The sequence below is a fragment of the Enhydra lutris genome, unplaced genomic scaffold (genome assembly GCF_002288905.1).
Source record: "Enhydra lutris kenyoni isolate GAN:26980312 unplaced genomic scaffold, ASM228890v2 scaffoldscaffold4, whole genome shotgun sequence".
NCBI lineage: Eukaryota > Metazoa > Chordata > Mammalia > Carnivora > Mustelidae > Enhydra > Enhydra lutris.
The window spans coordinates 56,967,363-56,991,992 of record NW_019154088.1 but is presented as its reverse complement, the minus strand read 5'-3'; the positions used below and the strand labels follow the sequence as shown (position 1 = coordinate 56,991,992).

General features: G+C 40.6%; 1 protein-coding gene across 3 annotated transcripts in view; it reads right to left on the bottom strand.

Annotated features, from left to right (window-relative positions):
- Nucleotides 1-11,301: 11,301 nt before the first annotated feature.
- The window catches only part of LOC111159132 (solute carrier family 38 member 6), a 72,809-nt gene continuing 59,480 nt past the window's right edge, over nt 11,302-24,630 (bottom strand). For 2 of the 3 annotated variants that reach the window (XM_022521555.1, XM_022521574.1), the window contains exons 13-18: nt 23,982-24,106; nt 22,654-22,798; nt 22,450-22,544; nt 19,137-19,193; nt 17,326-17,414; nt 11,302-12,113 (exon numbers count right to left, since the gene is read on the bottom strand). In XM_022521555.1, coding sequence (XP_022377263.1) covers nt 12,029-12,113; nt 17,326-17,414; nt 19,137-19,193; nt 22,450-22,544; nt 22,654-22,798; nt 23,982-24,106 — 596 coding nt within the window. In that variant the 3' untranslated portion in view covers nt 11,302-12,028. Of the gene's footprint in view, nt 12,114-17,325; nt 17,415-19,136; nt 19,194-21,789; nt 22,073-22,449; nt 22,545-22,653; nt 22,799-23,981; nt 24,107-24,630 lie in introns of those variants that run through there. The other variant, XM_022521564.1, reaches the window with a different exon arrangement.

Here is a 24,630-nt window from a genome sequence, read left to right as displayed (position 1 = left end):
TTCTGGTCTACATACAATGTTGCATCAATAAAAAATTAGGAGAAACATAAAAAGGGGGGGTGAAAACCCACTGTCAAGAGACAAAGTAATCAATGCAACCAGACTCCAAGAGAATCCAGATAGAATTATCAAATAGGGAATTTAAAATAACCAATATATCAATATATTAGAAGCCTAGTGGAAATGAACACATCAAAATTTTTATCAGAGAAATGAAAACCATAAGAAAGAATCAAGTAGAAGTATCAGAAGTAAAAAAAACATAGCAAAGATGAGGAATGCCTTTGACAGGCTCAAAAATAAATTAGACACAGCTGAGGATAGAAACAGTAAACTTGAAGGAAGGTCAATAGAAATAACCAAACTGAAACACAAAAAGGAAAAAAAAAAAAAAAAGCCCAGAGAATCCAAGAGCCGTGAAACAATATCAAACACTCTAATTGGAATTCTAAAGGCGGGGTGGAGGGGGGAGGAGAGGAAAAAAAGAAAGAGAGAAAGAGCAAAAAATTGAGCTAAAGAAAGAAAAAATGAGACAGAAATATTTGAAAAGATAGTGGTCAAAATTTTCCAAAACTAATGAAAGACATCATGCCGAGAACCCCAGGCAACATAAATACAAATGAATAAAGAAGCCAACACACCAAGATACATTATTCTCAGACTTCTGGGTTTGGATTATACATATAAACGTTTGAAAATAAAGAAACCTAAAGAAAGATCCAGATGGTTTCACTGGAAAATTCTATCAAAACTTTAGAAATTGCCACCTATTATATGCAACATATTCCAGAAAATAAAAGAGAGCATGACACATCTCATTTTATGAGGCCAGCATTACCCTGACATCAAACCAAAGGTAGTTTAAAAAACTATTAAGATCCCATACAAACATTGGTGCAGAGATCCTTTAAAAAAACAAGAGCTATATAAAAAGAATACAGGGAATAAAGACCAAATAAATGATAAATGTCTAAAATTGCTCATGTCAATATTAAAAAAGTGGAAATTTGGGCAGAAAAATAAAGAATAATACATCAGAAAAGAATGGAGTTTATCCTGAGAAAGCAAAACTAATTCAATATTTAAAAATTGTCTTCCACCATATGAGCAGCATTTTTTTTTTTTAAAGATTTTATTTAATTATTTGTCAGAGAGAGAGAGGGAGAGAGAGCAAGCACAGGCAGACAGAATGGCAGGCAGAGGCAGAGGGAGAAGCAGGCTCCCTGATGAGCAAGGAGCCCGATGTGGGACTCGATCCCAGGACGCTGGGATCATGACCTGAGCCGCAGGCAGCTGCTTAACCAACTGAGCCACCCAGGTGTCCCTGAACAGCATTTTTAAACACATATATGCATTGCTACTTTTTCCTCTTGTCATTTGTCTTTTCAGAACACTTAAAAAATTTGTAATGTATTTTACCTTCAATCGTTCAATTTTCAGTTCTCTTCGTGTCTTTGTTCTGGCACCTGTTCCTGCTTGAAGAACTTCAACATTTCTTGCAGACTACATCCCAAGTCAATAAAGTCTTAGTTTTCGTTTTCTGAATTTCTTGCCCCTCGGTTAGGGTGGAGGGTTTTGGTTTTTCTGTATCCTTCCCTCAGTTTTATCAGGGCTTTAAGGAAAATGAGATTTTGTTCTATTTCCTGCAGATTAAGGCTTTTGTTCCGGAAGGGGTGAGGAGGGCTGGGGAGGGCTGGTTTCAGGTCCCTCCAAGTGGGTATTTTTCCCCTCCCCAGACTGCCCCACGGAGGGATTCTTTCTCGGGACTTTGGCCAGTCTTTTCTGTGAGTGTCTGATGGGCTTCACGGAGAAAAGCCTGCAACACAGATGCAAACTCCCCTGTATGTATGGTTCCAGGGGCTCACACTCCCTCACCAGCCCCCACTCATTCTCCACTAACTCGCTCCCTACTCCAGGTGACTTCTGTTGGCCACATCAGCCCCCAGGGAGGCAAGGGCTCATGGCCTGCGCTTTTCCACCCGCCCCCACTGACCCTTAGATTTCAGCCTAGTTGCTTGCCCTGTAACCTCAGCTCTCGGAGGGGCCCCTTGGAGCTTAGTCAGAGTTTGTTTAATAAGAGTGGAGGTGACGGTCCCTCTATAGGTCTACATCTTGAGCGTTTGTCTTCTCACCTGGCTAGCCCACATGGCCATTTCATTCCTCAATATGCTTTTCATACTCACAGGAATACCTGTGACAGCCACAAGAGCATGGACGTGCTCCCACCGGCCTGGAGGGAGCCCCCTTCCAGGAGCCAGCCTACCCTGTGGAGGGCCAGAGGTCCAGCTGGGGAGGAAGCCGGGGTCCTCAGTCCCGCACTGGGAAAGGTCAGTAGAGAACACAGCTTGCAGAGAGTACAGTCAGGAAGCAAGCGACCTCCTGGGGCCCTTGGATTTCCAGACTCTGTCTCAGTCTCCCGTGCCTGTTTGTGCCCCCACGGTTGTCATCTAGGAGCCTGGGACTGGAGAGCGCCCTCTTTGCAGCTGGGGGCGTGGAGACTATTTCAGTCTTGGCAGATGATGATAATGTGGTTGAGAAGAAAACGGGATCCAGGAGACACCATGTGTTCCCACTCCACACTGTGTACGTTTTTCGGGGTCTGAGCTGCTCTGGCTTCCAGCTGGTTCATTTGCCTTCACTCTCTAACAAACAGGAGGGACAGGATAGAGAGAGGCCTGTTGTTTGTATGGGGTCTGTATCAGTGTTGAAAAGGAAGAGTTGATTTCTCTCTTTCCTTTTAGTGAAGAGCGAATAGGGGCAGCTGAGCAGCCAGCAGAGCTCCCCTCCTCTACCACACTCAGGGCTGTGCTTCAAAGTAAAAACCACCATGCTCTTGCTTTCAAAGATGTCAATGCTCCGTGCATATTTATCAATGAAATTGCTTACAGAAAGGCTCTAGAAGAGCCCTCTGCTTTTTTGTAGGGTTTGAGACTCAGTGAATTCATACTTGCCTCCCACATTCATCTCAAAATACCCCCACTAAGGAGGCAGACTTCGTGATCTACGCCTCACAGATAGGAAAATCGAAGCTCATAGGAGTAAGGACCACAGTCACTGGGCTCCTAAGGAGGAGACATGTCTTGGAGTAGCCCTAGAGCACTGGAGGGAGTTGATGTGGGAGCTGCTTTCTGCAACCTATGTCCTCGCCGTAGTCCCTAAGCCCTCTTGTTGGAGTCTAAGCTTGTCTCTCAGTCAGGAAAAAAGAAAACAGGTGATATGTTCAAAAGGAAAGTGTGGTAAAGAAACTTTACACAAGTTAATAAGCAGGGTTTAAGGAAATCACTGAAGGACAGTGAAGTATGTTCCTGGCCAATGTATGAGTTTGCTAGGGCAGCTGTAACAAAATAACATAGACTTGTGGCTTCAACGATAGAAATGTATTTGCTCATAGTTCTGGAGGCTAGAAATCCAAGATCAAGGTGTTGGCGGGTTTGGTTTCCTCTGAGGCTTCTCTCCTTGACTTGCAGATGGGCGGACGCCTTCTTGCTGTGTCCTCACACGGTCATTCTTCTGTGAATGAGCATCCCTGGTGTCTCTTTGTCTAAGTTCCTTATTCTTGTAAGGATGCCAGTCAGATTGGATAAGGGCCCATTCAAGGTCCCCATTTTAACTTAATCACCTTTTCAAAGGCCCTATCTCCCAAGTCCAGTTACAGTCTGAAGTATTGGGGGTTAGGACTTCAATATGTGAATTTGGGAGAGGACACAATTTAGCCCATTACAGCTAGTAACAATGAGGGAGAGGTAGTTATTACTACCCTATGATTGAAGGGGCAAAGAAGAAGCCCCCAGCAAGGATGGCTACATGGAGAGGGCCCCCTGACAAGAGTTGTGCTTTTGGTAGAGAGGTGCAGCCAACATGGCCTGGCAGAGAGGGGGTGTGGAGGGGTAATTACCCTGACATCACTTTCCTTTCCTCTCTGACCTCCCACGGGTGTCTTTCTTTGGCTGAACCCAATGGGAAGCCAGAGGCAAGCAGACCTGCTGACACAGTCCACAGGGGTCTGCCTCCTTAACTGACAGCAGCATGGGAAAAGGTTGAGGGGCAAGGATGAGATACTCAGCATGGCTTACAAACTGAACACTAAGGTTTGCTTTGAAGTGATGGTGATTTTCAAGAGGGGCATTCAATTGCCTGGTTTTTCAATTATTCCTAGGTGTGTTCAGTGGTGAGAGAATACTGGGAAAACAACTATATGTCAGTAGGGTCATTCTGAGAAGACATTTCCTAAGAAAACAGTCTTCAGAGATGTCTTCTCTAGGGTTGGGGGCAAGATCATCATCCATGTTACTTAAGCAGACAGTAGAGAAGGGTCAGGGATGACCTGGGTTTCTACCCTCTCGTCAGAGCCCTTCCAGTCAGAGTCCAGGTGTGTTCATGACTGCTTGTGATCATGCCTCTAGGCCTTTACCTGTGCTGCTCCCTCTGCCTGGAGTGCCCTCACACTCCTTTTCACTGGCTGACTCTCACTTACTCTTCAAGAGGGTCATCCACTCCCAGAACGCTTTCTGGGACTCTCCCACCCACAGTAGGTGCCCCTCAGCATGCTGCCATCATAGCCAATGTTATCCCCATTGTAATGCTTGTTTGCTTGACTAAAACAGACACTCACAGAATGAGAAAGCCCACGGGGGGGACCCATGGCAACAGGCCTTGGCCCAAAATCAAAATCAAGACAGTCAGCAGGACTGAGGGACATACTCTGACCTTCCTGTAGGGTAGAGAGACTCTTATTGCAGATGTAATAGGCAGACCAGTTTTCTTGTTTTAGCTATGTGCCAGGGGACAGTAGCAAGTGATAGCGGTGGTCGCCCAAAGATCTCAACATTTTAATACATTGAGGACACATGTTAATAGGTAGGACACAGCACAGATGAGGGTGGAGGGGGTTAACCGTCCATCCATCCGAGCATACCCTCGAGGGCCACTGTGCTTGGAGGTCAGCGGGTTCAGAAAAGCACCAGCGGTGGTCCCTGAGCTGCCATTACTGCCAGCCAGGCAACAGAGACGGTGCATATGCACGTGGGGCCTGACCCAGCACTACCGCATGCTCCCCTGAGGGGTCTCCCTGAGGCCCAGCGGGTCTCGCCCATGCAGAGCTAAGTGGCACAGGCGACATAGCACGGCTCCGTGGGTCTGTCACCTGCTTCAGTGCTTCAGAACTGGCCTTTGGAATCAGTCCTCCATCCTGACTCTGACCAGCTCTGACACTGGACACAGTATTTAATCTCTGTGAAGCGATTTCCTCGTCTGTACGATGGAAACAATAGTGTCTTTGGCATGTGGTTGCTGTGAGAGTAAAACAAACAAGTAGCACACATTAAATACTCAGCAATTGTTAGTTGCCTTATTTTACTGACAGAAGTACTTAGAGGTTCAGGAGAAAAATTGCCATGGGCTGGGTGGTCAGGAAAGGCTTGGCGGAACATGAGAAACTTGAATTGGGCCTGGGAAAGTGGGTTTGGAATGTCTGTGGATGGTGAACAAATGGATGGGTCAAGCAATGACCCCAAAACACTGGCCAAAGTAATCCTACGGCCTCTGGGCTCAGACCCTTGTCCAACTTACTTTGGTTTTTATTCCTCAGTCAAGCCTCCCACCTCAGGCAACCGCCCCCTCACAGCTCCTGCTTCCAGGTCTGGCTAATTCCCCTTGTGCTCAAAACCTCCATGATTTGCTACATGCCATGTGGCCCTCTAATTCCATCCCAAGGCTCTAGAGGTGCAGATCTGCAAACCAGCGTGATTAGCCACCACTGCTGGCTTCCCGTTCAGCATATAAATCTACTGCCTGGGATTACCTCATGCCAGAAAACCGAAATCCAAGTCAGATGGTTAAAGCATTAATAGCAGTGAGTGTTGTAAAGACTCAACAATGCGAACCTTCCCAAAATGAACCATCCTGACCTCCCTTGCGCTGACAATGCGTGTGTGACATCATGTGTAAATGAGCCTTAAATTTGAACCAGGTGCCGAGAGCTGTCTGGCGTCTCCCGGCTGCTGTATTAACCACTAACATGCACAGGGGGATTCTGAGGCAGTAAAATGAAGCGAAACCGATGGCAGTGACCAGTGCTGGGGCGCAGCAGCTGTGGCAGTGAATATTCAAATCACGCCCACCCTGTTGGCCCCCAGGCCCTGTAAAGCTTATTTCCGGAGGGCTGGGGAGCCCCGGGAATTTGGCTGGCTTCTCTCAGTGACAAAGCTCCGCCATGCAAATCAATCCATTCTGACTTGATTCCCAGGCTTGTTTGGATTTGCATCCATGAGGCAGGACTCTGAAGCTCTATCTAAAGCAGTAGTTGGTGGCGGTCACCAGGTAGAGGCTCCTAACCCTCAGGTGTTATGGCTTCTGCTGGGCTGGGACCTGGAGATGAAAGTGTGCCTTTGTCGGTGCAGCATCACGGACTCCCTGAGCTGGGCCTCTCCCCACAGCAGGTTACATGACGAACAGGCTCTGGAGATCACGAAACAAAATTTGGAGGGCTGGAATGAGGCGTGTATGTGACCTACCATTGTTAGTCATAGGTCTGAGAGTGGATGAAGTAGGTAAAAATGAGTTAGGAGGAAATAAAGTCTGGATACAATTAAGAGGGTTTTTGTGTTTTGTTTTGTTTTAATGCTGTTTGTGGTGCCTGATCCCAGGTTATTAAGAGCATGACCATGTTAGTAGCCTGCATTCCTATCATCATTAGAAACTGGAGGCCTGTAGAAACTGAGACACTGAGAATAGAAAGAAAGCTTATGAAATAATTGCTGTCTTCGTGGGTACTGTTCTAGAAACTCTATACATGCTGGTGAAAAGAATGTGGAGCCCAAGATGGGTGAAAGCCCACACTCCACATATCCTATAGGTCTTCAGCTCCAAAGAAATCCTGTGTTGTTGAGGGCAAGCTCTTAAACCACCAACACTCACCAAGTGCATTGCACTGTACTGTGAAGTTCGGGGGTGGGGAGGCAGGATGGGAGGCAGGTCCCAGACACAGGATATAAAGGGTCTGCTAGACAGAGTATCTTTTCTAAAGCCTGTTACAGTATGGTTAGATGTGAATATACAAGAATTTGCATATTTCATGATGTAAGGAAATTAAATGTAGCACCAAGATGTTAAGGATGGGTTTCCTGGATAATGGAGCAAATAGTTTCATATCAGAGTCTTAGAAGTCCTTTCAGAAGAGGCAAGTATTGAGTTAGGTTTTGAGGAAGAGGAGGAACTTTGGAGAGGAAAAAGAACATAGCATGACTGGCTTTGTGCAGAATTGTGGAGGCAGAACCATGGCGAGTCCCTTGAGATGCCAAGGGTTATCATAAGATCTGAAGGCATGGGGGATTTCCCACAACTCCAGAAACAGTTCCTCATGCCCCCTAAAGCTGAGACTTTAGAACAAATTAAGTGTGGGTTTTTAGATGACCAGCCCTTGAAAGCAGAGCGTGCTTTTTCTCATATAGCTTTTGGAAGATAAGGATGGTGATAGTCAATGCAGAGAGGCAATTAAGATCACTTTTGGAACATGCCTTATTCAAAAGCCTTCAACTAAGGCTCTACCTTTTGTTTGATTTAAAGCCCAAACTCAGGGGTGCCTGGGTGGCTCACTCGGTTAAATGTCCAACTCTTGATTTTGGCTCAGGTCATAATCTGGGGTCATAATATTGAGCCCTATATTGCACTTTGTGTTCTGCATGGAGTCTGCTTAAGATTCTCTCTCTCTCTCTCTTCCTTCCCTACGGCTCACATGGGTGCATGCTCTCGCTCTAAAAAAAAAAGGCCAAATTCAGCCTGGCTTCCAGAATTCTCTACAACCAGGATCCTACCCCTCGGCTTTCTTTCTCAAACTGTTCATTACATCTTTACTCCTGACAAAATTTTACTTGTCAGTTCTAAAATATACCTTTCATTTTTTATGCATTTCTTTTTTTTCCAAGTGGAAATGCATTCATTATCATCATCATTATCATCTCTACTTTGGTTGTCCTACAGTTTTACTCAGCTGTTACTTCCTTGGCGAATCTTTACCATTCATCCAGGCCATGAGCCTCCATTCCTATGTACTTGTCCAGCAGAGGTTTTAATGTTCCTATTATTCACCAAGCTATGCCATTCTTTCAACAAGTGTACACTGATGTCCAGGGTGCACATGGCATGCACTAAGGCCAAACCCCGTCCTTCCGGGTATTATGATCCTAGTTGTACACAGCTTGCCTCTGTTGGACTGTGAGCTTCAGGAGTGATTTGATTGAGCAACTAAAGGTTAATCACTGTGTGTACTGAGCAATGCCACATACCTCTATGACAAAATCATCCCCTAGCACATGAGGTTGGAAATGGAGTCTAAGAATTATCTCTCATCAGAAAATTAAATTAAAATTAAAGTTCTAAACTGCTACAGTATGGCTCTCTGACTTACTGAAAGCAAGTTTCTTTTTGTTTTACTAGAGAAGTGGCAACATTGTGAAATGTTTAAGTAACTGAGTCTGGGAGTGATTAGATATCTTTTGGGGGATTTGACTGAAAAGAAAAAAAATCTGGGAAAACCATTTTTACTTTGACATTAAAATGCATGAATGCAACTCTATTTATTTAGTCTGGTTAGCTAATAAGTTGAGAACTATTCTGGATGAGTGAAAGCAAAGAATTTATTTGAATGCAAATGAATGACAAATCTTTAGACGAAGACATGGGGAGTATCCAAGTATTTGCTTCCCTGTGAAATGTAAATATTGTCATGGTATAATCATTACTGATTGACTGGATAGAACATGTAAACCTATGAAGCTTTATAGTAGAAATGCTATTTTTTCTAAATGCTGAAACGTTGGCCAATTTTTTTTAAATTTGTAAACCATTAATTATTTAGATATTTTTCCCTTCCAAAGTTTAGGATCAGCAATTACTTGGGGAAAACACAACTAAAAAAAGGGGGGGGGGGTGGCAAGTTTTTAACAAATACAGGCCAATTGAATTTAAAGGACTGTACTATATTTTTATGCTGTAATAGGACCTTCGTTTTTTATATTAAAGGATAATGATGATAGGTGGCAAGTTTTTTTCTTAATGCCCTCCATCATTTGCAAAATAAAAAACTGGCAATCTTAGGACTGTCCCCAAAATCTATTTTGAAGGTCTAAGGATCCAAAAGAAATCCAAAGTCTGGAAAACAATGAATCAGAATCTTGATGGTCTGAGAGAGATATATATATATGTATATGTATGTGTGTGTGTGTGTGTGTGTGTGTGTGTGTGTGTGTGTGTATATATATATTACAAATTTTATTTGTAGAAAGTCATAGAACACAAAATTGGATTTCTAACACTGTTTTTCAAGGGGTCTAAGTTTTCACAAAGTTTGGTTGACAAATATTGGAAAAATATTCCTGCTCTACCAAAAGCCCACATGCCTTCCCTTTGCAGAGAATTTTCCTCTGAAATACTTAACAAAAAAGAAATAATAATGTTGTGGCAATAGACCATGACTCAGAGGACAAAGTGTGGGCCCAGTGCTGTCTGGCTGGTGTGGGAGAGCCAACTTAGACTCAGGTGCAACATTTCAATGAATAAAGGAGCTTCTATACAGTTGGTGTTAACTATGTATCAACTATGAGTAGATATACTTAACCATTAGCTGAATATACTTACCCATTAGCAGGATAGTTAAGCACACAAAAACTTGTTTACATTCTGGGTGGGTGACCTTGGGCAAGTCATTTAACTTCCTAACTTCTGTAAACTTTAATTTCTAATCTATTAAAAGGGGGGAAATAGCTGTACTTACTTCAGATGACATGTGATCATGTGCTTGGCCTGGTGCCTGGTCCATCCACACATGGGCTGGCTCATGTTTGGGATATTATTTTATGAGACTGATGACCTCCCATTCACTTAAAATATCAAACTCCCTCGGATATAAACAGAAAACTGAGTAAGAGAATGAGGGAACTATAAAAATAGTCTTCACTCTTTCCTCATGGGGGTGCCCTTCCCTAGAGACACCCTCCTTTCGATTCCTACTTTTACCACCCAACTAGAAGTAGGGTCAACAGGTTCTGATCCCAAATACAAAACACCTTAGGTTGATAAAAGGCACGTTCTGGGAGACCAGTCTCTGAGCTACCATGTTTGGCTCTGGAACCCATGGAACACTTCTAAGGGGAAGTGTTAGAAGCACATGGCTGCCCCAACCCTTGAGATCTACTTCTTTGAAGTTTGGTCTTTTGTCTTATAAAAGAGAGGCATTTCCCTACAAGGACAACTGAAGACTAATCACGAGTGACTTCAAGTCAATGAAATGACATTTGGGTGCTCCTGAGACGGTACCTGAAGTTGCCTCACTTTGAGAGCCAAGCCTAGTTGGTTCAATCACATCTTCACAGGGGGATGGCCTCATAGCCCTTCTGACATCCCCAGTACTCTGGGAAGCAGTGGCTTACGTTTTTTTCTGGGTGTCCCTGGCTTTGAGGTCCACTTCTCTGAGGGTTCTGATCTGGCTAGCACAGATGGTATTATTCTCGTTCTGCCCCGTGTGGCTCCAGGGAAGGGTTCTGCATGCACAAGCTGGCTCACACAAGGCATTTTTGTGTATCGCTTTTATTGGTTTCAGGAGACAGAGGCAGGCAAATTAAAGCTGAATATTAGACGTTTCTGTTCATTAAACGCCCTTCAGCCACTTTCACTCACAGGCTCCAGACTCCCACCGCTGGCTCAGCACCCACGGCCTCTTTCCCTCGGCTTTTCCTCAACCCCTAAATCCATGGTCTCTTTATAAAGAGTGCTGTAGCTATTTCTTCAACTTCCTCTTCTCCTGCCAACTCATTCTCATAAGGTCTCAACTTTTTTTTTTTTTTTAAGATTTTATTTATTTATTTGACAGACAGAGATTACAAGTAGGCAGAGAGGTAGGCAGAGAGAGAGAGAGGAGGAAGCAGGCTCCCTGCTGAGCAGAGAGCCCGATGCGAGGCTCGATCCCAGGACCCTGAGATCATGACCTGAGCCGAAGGCAAGAGGCTTTAACCCACTGAGCCACCCAGGCGCCCCAGTCTCAACCTTTTTCTAAAAAAATTGAGGTAAAATTCACATAACATAAAACAAACCATTTTACAATTCATAGGCATTTAGTAGAGGTTGCATCCCCAATGACTTATCAAGACAGTTTCCTAAATAAAGACATGAAAGGTATTTCCTAGTACTAAGAGGAAAAAAATTTTTTTTAAGATTACGTATTTTTAAGTGATCTCTATACCCAATGTGGGGCTTGAACCTACAACCCTGAGATCAAGAGTCGCACTCCACTGACTGAGCCATCCTGGTGCCCCCCCCCCGCACCCCCGAGGAGAAATTTAGAATGCCAGTTGCTTCCTCTCCCTTAAACCTTGTTCTTCCATGGATAGAAGTCTTTTGGCATTTGAGGAAAAGATGCCGTGAAACAGCTGCTTATCCTTTTGGAGAAAGAGATATAATTTGTGGGGGGAACACGATTGTGAAACATTTAAAATAGATTTGTTCACTGAGGATAGTATTTACAAAACTAATTTTCGGCTTTATTTACTACTCAAAAGGAATATCAGCAACTTACTTGCAAATCATTCATCAAACATATACATTTACATATTTTTATATATTACATATAAACTTTGACATTTGTTCATAGTTGTTTTGGTACCCACATATACATTTATATATTTATATATGTCAAAACAACTATGAACAAATGTTAAATTTCAGTGGTGGGTATATGGACATATTATTCTAACTCAGATGTATATTTGAAGTTGTTCATAATATAAAGTTGGGAAAAACTCATGGAGAATAGATTTTTATTTAGATAATTTGTACTAACTGGTATAAAAATGTGTTATCCATGTTTTTAGGATATGAAGGGTACTGGACCACGTCTGGTGTCAGCCGCAGTCCTCACACTGATCATTCAAACTAAACAAACCTGAGAACAGATCCAAAGATTGGCTGCACTGAGCAAAGATTATACAGAATCTGGAAGAGCGACAGCAATGGCCAGCATCTCTCCTCAGAGTATCAGTCACACCACCTCCTCTCTCAGGAACAGTTCACATGTAAAGGGCACAACTTTCACATGGTGGTCATTAGAGCCATAAGAAAACTCCCTAAACACACAATGAAATAAGATTTTTAACAAATATTTACTGAGCACCAATTGAGTGAACTTACGGTATAAGGTGTTGTGTACAAGCTAATATTTGTAGGACGTGGCTTCTATTTTGGGGTTAATCGCAACTGAGGGAGAGAAGGTGCTTAAATGTGAAAAGCTAAGTAACACCACAACATGTAAAGAGTAATTATTACATTGTTGGTGAAAATGTAAGTTAGTAAACCTTTAATGGAGGACAATTTAGTAATAGGTATACAAATTAGAAACATGTACACCCTTTGACTCAGAATTCCAGTTAAATGGGTAGGAACAAAATACTATGCAGCTGTAAATAGAGTTAGGCTGCTTGCCTTTTTATTTTATTTTTTTAAAGCAGGCTCCATATTCAGCATGGAGATCAGCATGGGGCTGTACCACACAACCCTGAGATCAAGACCTGAGCTAAGATCAAGTCCAATGCTAAACTGATTGAGCCATCCAGGCAGCCTGAAATGTGTTGATACAGAATAATCTCCAAAACAAAAAGTGAAAGGAAAAATAGACAAGTGGGATTATATCAAGCTTAAAAGCTTCTGTGCAAGAAAAGAAACAATCAAGAGAGTAAAAAGTCAACCGACAAATGAGAGAAAATATTTGCAAACCATATATCTTATCTGATAAAGTTAATATCCAAAATATACAAGAATTCCTACAACTTAATAACAACAACAAAAATAACCCCAAATAACTCTACTTAAAAATGGGCAAAAGACTTGAATAAATATTTCTCCAAAGGCATACAAATGGCCACTGGGCATATGAAAAGATGTTCAATGTCCCTGTTAAGGAAATGCAAATCGAAACCATAATGAGGTATCACCTCACATCTGTTAGGATGGTCACTATAAAAAAAATCAGAAAATAACAAATGCTAGTGAGAATGTGGAGAAACTGGGACCTTGTGCAGTGTTGGTGGGAATGTAAAATGGTGCAGCCACTATGGAAAACCATATGGAGAAACCTCAAAAAATTAAAAACAATTTACCGTATGATCCAAAAATTCCACTTCTGTGTATTTATCCAAAATAACTGAATGAGGTATTTGTACTACCATGTCTATTACAGCATTATCCACAAGAGCTAAGAGGTGGAAACAGTCTAAATGGCCACAGCCAGATAAATGGACAAAGAAATTGTGGTATATCTGTACAATGGAGTATTATATAGCCTTAAAAAAGAAGGAAAACCTGCCATATGCTACAACATGGATGAGACTTGCAGACATTATGCTAAGTGAAACAGCCAGTTACAAAAGGACAAATACTGCATGATTCCACTAAAGCAATAATACTCATATACGCAGAAAGTAAAATGATGGTTGCCAGGGCTGGGAGTAGGGGAAAATGAGTTTTTGTTCAATGGACATAGAGTTTCAGTCATGCGAGATAAAAAAAGTTCTATAGATCCACTGTATGCATAATAATGTACTTATAATTAACAACAGTATTGTACACTTAAAGGTTTATTAAGAGGACAGATTTCCTGCTCTGTTTTGTTTTTTTTTACAACTGAAATTATGTATCTATACATATCTTTAAATATCTCTAAGTAAAAAGAAGTCAAGATGCAGAGGACTGCAAGTTTGCCAATGTTGTGTGTGTGTGTGTGTGTGTGTGTGTGTGTTCTATATAAATAGATAGTTAGCTCAGCTTAGAGTATATTTTGCAAAGATACAGAGAGCTGTAAGAGCAGTTGCTTTCAAGGAGGAAAACTGGATGCTTGGGGCAGATACTGAAGGAGGGAATTTTGTAACTTCTGAATTTGTACCAATTACATTTAAATTTTACCAATCAAAAAATATAACACAAGGCAATTTATAAAAAAAAATAAGAAATATATTATAAGGTACTAATGACACACACCAAAAGACTTATCTAAAAAATAAGAGATAAGGTGAAATGGAGAATGAAGTATTTACAAGATGGAATTTGAGCTGGGCCCTGAGGAATGGGAAGTGCTTGGGTAGGCAGAGGAGAGGAGTAAGGACAGGCCAGGTGTGTAAGTAGAAGTCAGAGTGGGGAAGGAAGAAGAGGAGAGGGCAGGGTAATGAAAGGCAAATCAAGTGCCAGAGAGTGAGATGGTTTCAGTGTATCACAGAATGTAGGTAAGAGAGAAAAGAATGAAATACAATTTAGTAGATGACACAGGGGAAGGTGGGATTAATGTGGCGGGCAGTGGGGAGCCACTGTAGGCTCTTGATGAAAGCTGGATTCCAAGGAGATCAATGAACACAACAGACAAAATGAACTAAAGGGCAGCTGTTAGAAGACTGATGCAGCCATCCAGTGGGTGCCCATTACAATCATCTGGGAAGCTTTAAAAATATGTATTGGGGCCTGAGTTTCAGGCAGAGATTCTGATTTCATTGGTTTAAGGTGGAGCCTGAACGCTCTCCTTTTTTTTTTTTTTTTTAAAGATTTTATTTATTTATTTGACAGACGGAGATCACAAGTAGGCAGAGAGGCAGGCAGAGAGAGAGAGGAGGAAGCAGCTCCCTGCTGAGCAGAGAGCCCGCTGTGGGGCTCGATCCCAGGACTCTGGGACCATGACCTGAGCCAAAGGCAGAGGCTTTAACCCACTGAGCTTTAACCCAGGCGCCCCTGAACGTTCTCATTTTTGAACGCTCCCCACGTGATTCTAAAGAGCAGCACAGGCTGAGAACAGCTGTAATAATCAGGCAGAAAGGGATGAAGGCAAAGGTGCAGGGACTGGCAGGAGACTGGGAGGTTGGGGATAGGATAAAAGCAAATATAGGAGACATTTCCAAGGAAGAACTGATGTGCAACAGACTGGAGGTAATGAGTGAAAAGATATATATGATCCGTTGGACTTATGTGTTCACTCAACAAATACTTACTAAGTCACTCCCAAGTACCAGGTACCATTCTAAGCTCTAAGGATATAGTGACAAGAAAGACAGACAAGTCCCAGTTCTTAACAAACCTGCAGTCCAGTGGGCCCCGACAACAGGCGAGCCTGCCAGCAATGGGCTATGCTAGAAAGCACGACTGTGCGCTGGGGGCTACTCGTCTAAGCCAAACGGTCAGGGAAGACTTTGTTGGGCCAGTGACACTTGGGCTGACACTTGAATGAGGAGGAGCTGGGCCTGCAAAGCTCATTGAAGAGAATGTTCTAACTCGGACAAACAGTAAGCCTGTGGAAACAAGTTGGGTGTGTTCAAGGCAAAGAACATCTAGAGAAGAGTCAAAGATACGAGACAAGGTCAGAGAGAGAAGGCGTAGACCAAGCAGAGCCTTGTGGGCCATGACACCGATTCCATTCTCCATGAGATGGAGGCCCTTGGAGGAAATTAAGCAGAGCAATGACATGACCTGGTTTACATTTTTAAATAACTACTTTGGCCGCAGTGTGACAACGAACTGCAGGTGGTGGGAATGGAAGCAAGAAAACAAGTTGGAAGAACAGATTAGAACATGTTGAGTTTAGGTAACTGTGCAGCACCTAAGCAGAAATATCCCAGGACAACTAGAAATGTGGGAAATAGATAAGAATCCGAGTTGTACCTACTGCCTTGGGAGTCACTTCCAGAAGGACTGAAGAAACGCAGATTAGATGACAATACAGGAATATAGGACGATAACTTTACCCAAAGAAGAGATTAATAACAACATGGAAGAAACATCTCTAGTGGTGGGCTGCAGGCTCTACAGCTGTTCTTGTCTCACTGAGCACCTTTGTCTGTGAATGGGATGAAGAAATGGCAGGATCATGAAGGATGTCAAAAAGCAGGAATCGGGGCGCCTGGGTGGCTCAGTGGGTTAAAGCCTCTGCCTTCGGCTCAGGTCATGATCCCAGGGTCCTGAGATCAAGCCCCACATTGGGCTCTCTGCTTAGCACGGAGCGGGCTTCCTCCTCTCTCTCTGTCTCTCTGCCTACTTGTGATCTCTCTCTGTCAAATAAATAAATAAAATCTTAAAAAAAAAAAAAAGCAGGTAATGATGATGCACTGGAATCAAAACTCCAAAAAGATCTCAACTGCTGGAAGGATGAGCTTAAGTTTAGACAAATTTAACATATATGGATAGATAACAGGTGTGTATGAATAAGTATATGTATATAAATGTGTGTATATATGTATGTGTGTATATATATATATATATATATATATATATATATATATATACATATATAGGAGATATAGTCCTTCATACTGAAAAAAATTAAAATCAAGTATAAGACCTAGAAATCTGGCAGTTCACTTAAAAGAGAGCTGGAACTTTTACTGACTACATATTTTACGAGGCTGAAGTGTCCTATCATTGTGAAAAAGCTGAGGTAAAATCAGACTACGGTGACATTATTGATATTATTACAAAACTATAAAAATTATTTTTCTGGGTAAGAATATATCAGTCATGAAAATAAACTGCACTGATCAGATATTTCTAGAATATTATTTTCTCATCGGACTACTGAAGCAGAGAAGGGAGAAGAGATATGTGATTTGAGGAACAAATAATACCACCTCTATTCAAGTCAGTGCTCAATTCAAGCATACTCAAGCTTTCCCCAAACATCATGTCATCTAACTTGAAGAAACAAGGTGCATTTCCCCTGGCTGAGAGAAAACTTAGTCTTCAATCATGAAGGTCTTTAGAGAATTCACAGAATTCAGAAGGCTTGTCCAAAATTAGACAAAAAGAGGTAGAGCTGGGATTTGAACACAGGTAAGTATGAGTCCAGAATCATTTAAAAAAAAAAAAAAAGAGTCTACCTGTAGGTAAATATATGAAAATATGGATTTTTTTTTTCCTTTGAGTTAAGCAGTTTCATTTATCAAGTCCATCTGAAAAAGGCTCAATGAAAAAATTCCAAGTTTTATCTGAGGTTTTTTCAGGTAAGAAATTCAGGTGTTCTATTTAACTTCACAACTTTAGGACTAGGTACAACTCTAGTGCATACTGTGTGCTCAATAAACATTTGTTCAGTAAATTAGCCAGTCCCTTTGCTTGTGTTGTGCATAGGTCCACTAACTGATAAAAGATAAAACACATATACATTCAAACAAATGAGAAACAATTCTCTGCAAGTCTTTTTCCCCTTATACCATTCCATATAACCATGTCTTTTAATTGTCTTTTTTTGCCCCCCCCTGACAACTCAATTTCCCTCTCCACCCCTTTCCTTTGTCCCACAGGTGAACAAACCTCTCACTTCCACCTGTCCATCTGGCCATCAGCCAAGATGAGTCTTCCTGCTTCTCAGAATTGCTCACCTTGATTGACAGCTTCACAAGCTAGGACAGTGGATCATGAGGACCGTAAAAACACAGATCAGATTGTTCAGGAAGAGTGAGAAACAGAAAGAATTCTTACTGCAACAAGGAAACCACATCTACAATATCTGTACTCATCCTTCACCAAAATTTTGTTTTCCTATTTCCCCCCCCTCTTCATTGTGAGACTATAGGAGGATAATGGTAGAAAAATGAATAAATGGTGTGTTTAATTAAAAAAAAAATTCTCAGTACTGTAAAAGATTCTGAGAAGTTCTAAGACCAAAAATTATGACACCCAAAATCTAGGCAGAGTTATTGGCAGGAAACAAGGTCTTTTTTTTCAATAGGGCTAATTCTAACATAGCCACGGAGTACTGTCAACATGCCAAGAAGAAAATCAGGTTAAAATCATTTGTTTTGAGTTCTTTTGCTTCTAGCATCTACTCATCTCTCCATACCGTACTGGCAATGTCAGCACTAGAAACTCCACACCCCACTACCCACAGATTATCTAGTAACCTGATCCTGCAAATACACAGGACAGGAATGGAGAAGAGAAACATCCATTTACCTTCAAAAGAGATCTTTCAAATTCATTAACATCTCATGTAATGCTTACCATTTCATTTGTGCTCACAGAACCTTATTCTTAGGCTCCAAAAATGAATCATTTCAGGGTCAAATGGGTATAGCACTTCCAGGAAATGGGGGGCATACACATTTCAAATACAAAATAGTACCAGTGCAAAGGTCACGCAGAAAAGGAATGAATCTTTCCCAACTGATCTCTGTTCACTTCAGAGATCACCCTCCAAACTGTGTGTGTTGGGGGTGGGGGGGTAGTTCTTAAAGGTGGATGCCGTATATGTAGGCAAATACAGAACATGAGATTTTACAAAAGTAAAAAAGTTTCTAGAAGCACATGGAGGCCAATGATTAGCTCATAATCCATTCAAAGGCATGTGTAAAGTTTATCTGAAAATGGATGGTATGCTTCTGCTTTTCCACTGGTGAATTTACCAGGATACTAAACTTACATTTGAAAGGTACCATGGTAGAAGAAACAGGAGCAAATAAAGCCGGAGAGTTTGGGCTGATCTGGTAACTTGCTACCCATCAAATGCCTGTTAGGAATTGCCACAGTGGGGAATCTACGGTAGTTTCTAGACTGCAGCTCTATACCTAGATTGTGCTGCATTTCAGATTCTGCTTCTAGATAGAAAGGAAACACACACACACACACACACACACACACACACACACACACACACACAATTTCCAGACCTTGGGTGTTTAAAGGGCCCTTCACACAGTAAATCAACCTACTCCTGTCTTGTTTTCTCCGCAGCCAGACTGAAATAATACAGCACCAGCAGAGGTGTGAATTACCACCATTCATCTTAATGGAGTGTTAACTTCAAAGGCTTGTTTTAACCATTTAAATGCTAAGCTCATGAGTAAACATTCTGTTAAAAAAAGGTACAATTTAAACATTCACCCTCAACATATGAAAGTAATTTATATTCTCAGCACTTCGTCTTTTAATTTAGCAAACAAGTCTCCAAGTGTTAGAAAAGTATATATTTTGTGCTTTACTTAGTTTTATTTTAAATAGTTCTTACCTAATAAATTATGAACATTAAGCCCATAATGCAAGGGCCTATATTTCCCAGGAAAAATGCAGCGGAGTACTTAAACAAGGTTTTTTGGTAATCCTGGTGAAGGGGGCACTGCTCTTACCTGCCATTTTATTAGTTTCCTCCAAACTCTCGGGGAGCTGTGATTCCAAATAGGCAACTAGATAAGGCAGAATATTAAAGTGAAATAATAATAATAAAAAAACTCTTCCACAAACAATTTCTCTTGATATTAACTAAGTTTTATGCAGGGTGTTCAATAGGTTACTTGTCCCTTTGCCAAACCTCTCATGATCCTACCCCATGAGCAGGTGACAAATGTATTAACTGATGCCCAGCTGTCATCACACTTAACATTTGCCCCAGGGGGCATCCTTGCATCTGTTGCAGATTTAGGGTTACTTTGGTATTCCTGGAATTAGATTTATGTAAGCAGCTGAACACCTATTTGTACTGGGATCTATAATTTCATAAAGAAAAAGAGGGTACAAGAGTCAGCTTATCAGATTGATGGGCTCTGGCTGACCTGAAGCCACATGGTAAGCCACGCCTGGCTGAGCCCCTGGGACCAGGTTAAGTGTCCAGTTTCAGGAAGATATTAGTAAAAGAGTACAGGGGGGCAGAACCGTGGGGAAACACTACAAAGAGTGCACGTGGGGCCAGTTCCCCTGTGGATGAAGGCTAGAGCAAGATTCTAAACATACTAGCTCTGCAAGATGGAAGATGAAGAAATTCCACATCGCTGATTGAAAGCAAATTTGTTTTACTGGTCCAGATGAGGGGATGGGGGAAAAGGGGATAACTAACAGCTCTCTTAAAAGAGCCTGTATTGGTCTGCACCTAATTTATACAAGGTCATTTAATCCTCTCAACACAACCCTGTATAATTGGTATTAACTCTATTTAATACGTATGTGAAAGTGGAGGCTTAGAGAGGTTAAGTACTTTGCCTAAACTCACTGAGATTTGAATCTAAGTCTTTGTAACCCCCCAAACCTGGACTTTTCCCATTATATTATGCTGATCCCAAGTTGCCAAAGAAATAACTCAAAAGAGAAGGTCAGTTGTCAATTTTTCAGCCCATTTCCTCAGTGGGAAGCAAGGGGGCACCTGCAAAAGTGGGTATTTCCATACATGCAAATTGCACTTTGCATGCAATTCCCTACTTTACATGTACACAGGGGTAGAATTACATTTTTACTGATACACCCTGGCTCTGGTAGGCTGCTAACAAGGTGCCCTTTACATAGAACACTCATGGGGAGGAGAGATCTAGCTTCTGGTTTCCAACCAGAAAAAAGCCACATCAATGGGAAACAATGATTTATAACCTCCACAGAAAATATGATATAAATCATCACTATCTGTCTCTGTTTGCCAAGTAGAAAGTCACATGTTTTCATGACAAATGAGAAAGCTCAGAGAAGTTCCAAATCCACAGCCAATCATCACAGTTCTATCTCATAATGAACAACAGGAAAATCACAAAAGTTTCTTAGAGAAGATTTGGAGGCAGGGCAAAATACCAAATGAAATAATCCCACAGTTTTGTTATTAGTGATTAATGCTGACAACATTAACCCACAGCTAACATTCAATTTTGTATATAAGCTCAATATGCTGATTTCTTAAAAAACAAACAAACAAATGAAAGACTGACCCAATATATTTAATAACATTAAAAACTTCTGCTCTGCCATAAACACTGTTGAGAGAATGGAAAAGACAACCCTTAGACTGGGAGAGAGTCTTTGCAAAACACATTATCTGCTAAAGGACTGGTATCTGAAATACACAAAGAATGCATAAAACTCAATAATGAGAAAACAATCCAATTTAAAAAATGGATGAAAGAACTGAAGCTCACCAAAGAAAATACACAGATGGCAAATAAGCATATGAAAAGACTCCCAACATCATATGTCATTAGGGAAATGCAAATTGAAACAACGAGATACAACTATACAGCCATTAGAATGGCAAAATTCCAAACCACTGACAACACCAAATGCGGGCAAGGATATGGAACAGGAACTCTCATTCATTGCTGTCAGGAATGTAATATATTACAGGCAGTCTGGAAGGCAGTTTGGCAGTTTCTTATAAGACTAAACATATTCTTACCATATGATGCAGCAATTGTGCTCTTTGGTACTGACCCAAATAAGCTGAAATTTACATTCACGCAAAAACCTGCACACACATGTTGATAGCAGCTTTATTCAGCACTTTGAAGGCAACCAAGAGGTCCTTCAACAGGTGAGTGAAAAAACAAACTGGCACATCTATAAAATGGAGTATTTTCCAATGATAAAAAGAAATGAGCTATATGAAAATGCACAGAGGAAACTTAACTGCATTTTGTTAAGAGAAAGAAGCCAGCCTGAAAGGTTAGATAATATATAATTCCAACTATATGACATTCTAGAAAAGGCTCACAGCGAAAGGCTCATAGTTTTTATGAAGTCACTCAAGAGATCAGTGATTGCTGATACCTGCATCAATAGTGAACTCTAAGGTAAACTATGTACTTTAGTTAATAATACTGCATCAATATTGGCTCCTCAAGTGTAACAAATGTATCACAGAAAGGCAAGATGTCAATAATATAGGAAACTATGGGTGTACTGGCAGTGAGGGGATATAGAAGAACTCTGTACATTCTGTTCAATAGTTCTGTAAACATTCAATCTACCCTAAAAAACAAAATCTATTAATTTCAAAAAAACCCCAAAGATTGACTTAATACACTGAAGAACATTTTGTATTTCTTATTTTAATTAAAACTGTTATAAACCCACTTTCCCCTACATATTCCCACTTTGTTCTGCTTTTCTGATAATGTTTACAAAAATGTTTACCCATATAAAAAGGATTTATCCAAGGGGTCTTTCAGAATTACTCCTTTTTTGCATACAGAGGTAAATTATTCTTCATAAGAAGAGGAAAATATTTCTTTCATTTATTAATCCAATTAAAAATGATTAATGCTAAACTAAAATTCCCAACCAAAATTCCAAAGATGAGCAAAACAAAAGCCTGTGGAAATAAAAAGATAAAGAACAATTAAGAGTATTTTTTTTTAAAGTTTTTTTTTTTTTTTTTGACAGACAGATCACAAGTAGGCAGAGAGGCAGGCAGAGAGACAGGAGGAGGAGGCAGGCTCCCTGCTGAGCAGAGAGCCCGATGCGGGACTCGATCCCAGGACCCTGAGATCATGACCTGAGCCGAAGGCAGAGGCTCTAACCACTGAGCCACCCAGGCGCCCAATTAAGAGTATTTTAAACCTCTACCTTCTCCAATAAAGTATATTACAGTTCAAAATATATTAACTTTCTTAATGTAAATAAAATAGAAAATGATGAATTATTTCTTAAAATAGAATTCTTAAAAGAAATAAATAAAAACTAACCTACCCCAAGCTTTTTCCATGAGAGAAAATCCTCTCTGCTAAGTTTAAGATAAAATAGTCCTGGGAATACAAAAATCAGACATGTTGATGTACTGGAACCTTTGAACAGGAGGAAAAAAAAAACAGGTTATTGCCAGATTCAGATGTGAGGCTGGATGACAATGTTATCCACTCTGTTACATGGGATTTTTTGAAATAGAAAACTTACCAACTATACCAAATACATTCCTAATGTCAGGAACATATAATGCAAGCAAAACAATTATAATATTGAGTGCTAGAGTGATCAAAGAATGGCGAATCCATGAGAATGGAAAGTTGGAGAAAAATATCATCATTAAAGCTTTCCGTGCCTGTATAAGAGAAAAAGAAACAGATTTAAGCAAAGAAAAAGTGTCAAAGCCAAAATACTTGCTTAGGGAAACACTGGTATAGTACAATAACCGTGACATTCTTGTTCCCTACACCACTTAGATTTTAAAAATATAACATAAACTATTTTTATAAAGTATTTATGACAAATGAACTAAGAAATATAACTATGTGCGCTTCATAAAAAAATATTTTGTTTTAATTCTTGAAGAAATGTTCACATTCCATTTCTCTAAGTTGCATACTTTTCAAAATGACCAACAACAGTATTATGTGATGAAATCTCAGAGAATCATTTTCATTAAATTCACACAGAGAAGAACAAAAGGTTAAAATAGAAAAAGAAATCATGCTATGGGAAAGAAACGCCATTTATTACTTTATTTTATATTATCTGTTTCATAGCATATAAATATAAAAACTAGTTCATGACACTCCCCACTGCCAACGTGGTCAGCAGACAGTCTCGCATCACACCAATGTTTATTCGCCACCCCAACCCTCACTGAGGCACGCCTGGCAGAGCAGTCCATACATGTAGTGGGCCAAAGATCTCGAGGGCCCAGTTCTTAGGGAGCTCAGTATTTAGGGGTTCGAGACATTCATGCAGAACCATTCATACCTAAAGCCTCTGTTTCCATTTTCTCAGAAAGTCTTAAGATTCTTACATATGGCAACTAAATGCAGAAGGAAGATCTATTCTGCCCCTTAATTATAATTCTCAAGCAAATAAAATATTTTGACTAAGATTAAATTAGAATGTCGATGTGAAAACAAATCTACAATAAACCAGAAGGAGCTTATTTTTGCTGACTTGACTTTTGCCTCTTCATGCACATTCTTTTGAAAACAGAATACAGAATTAAAGAGGGGGGGAAAACCTGAAACTTAAGAAGAACCATAGTCTCTAAATTGGAAACAATGCTGTGGGAGAGCGTAAATCTAAACTAAATCTCAAAAAGCACAAATCAGCTTAGTGGTTCACTGTTATTTCTGTGCTTTCATGGGGCCATATGCAAGTATGAGGTCTTTGATCAATTACTTGACAAATGAATAAGATACACAAGAACTAGATGTGATTCAAACACTCTAGTCTGCAAAGAATTAGTGTTGCCATATTAGGGAGCTGCTACATTAAGCAACAAGCCCTTTAAGAATACTTACAGGGAAGTGGATTAGAGGGACTGTCAAAAGCACAGCAAATAGTATGCATAACTTCACAGTCATGACAACAACATCATGGGGCAAGTATGTGCTATAACCTTGCAGTAATTCTGATGCCACTTTGCCTGTAAAATAAAAAAATAATAAAGACCACATTATAAACCACTAAGATGTCAATAACAGCAAAATTATTTTTCTTGCACAAACAGATCTTAACAAATGTTGGATTCCCAGTACCAAATCCATCTCTGGCCTTTTTCCTATCCTATCTGAAACACAGAGACATGAGTTAAATATCTTCTTGAAAATTACAATCTTTTCTTTCAGTTAAACTAGAAACCAACATAGGTAGAACCTCTAAAATTATGACAATGAATATATATTTATATAAATATCTCTTTAGAACTCTTCCATAATCTGAAGGTTTTGAACATTTAAGTTTGTTTGGTAAGGTGCTTTCACATGTATTACTGAAAGTGTATGATGTGTTCCCTTCCGATAACAATAAAGACAGGTAGCTAGGCTAAGAAATATTCAGACTTGTCCAAGATCACACCACACAAAGGGGAAGAGCTCTCAGAGCCATAAGCCCCACTTTTTTTTTTTGGCACCAAAGTCAGTATGTTTTCCTCAATACCGCAATGTTTTC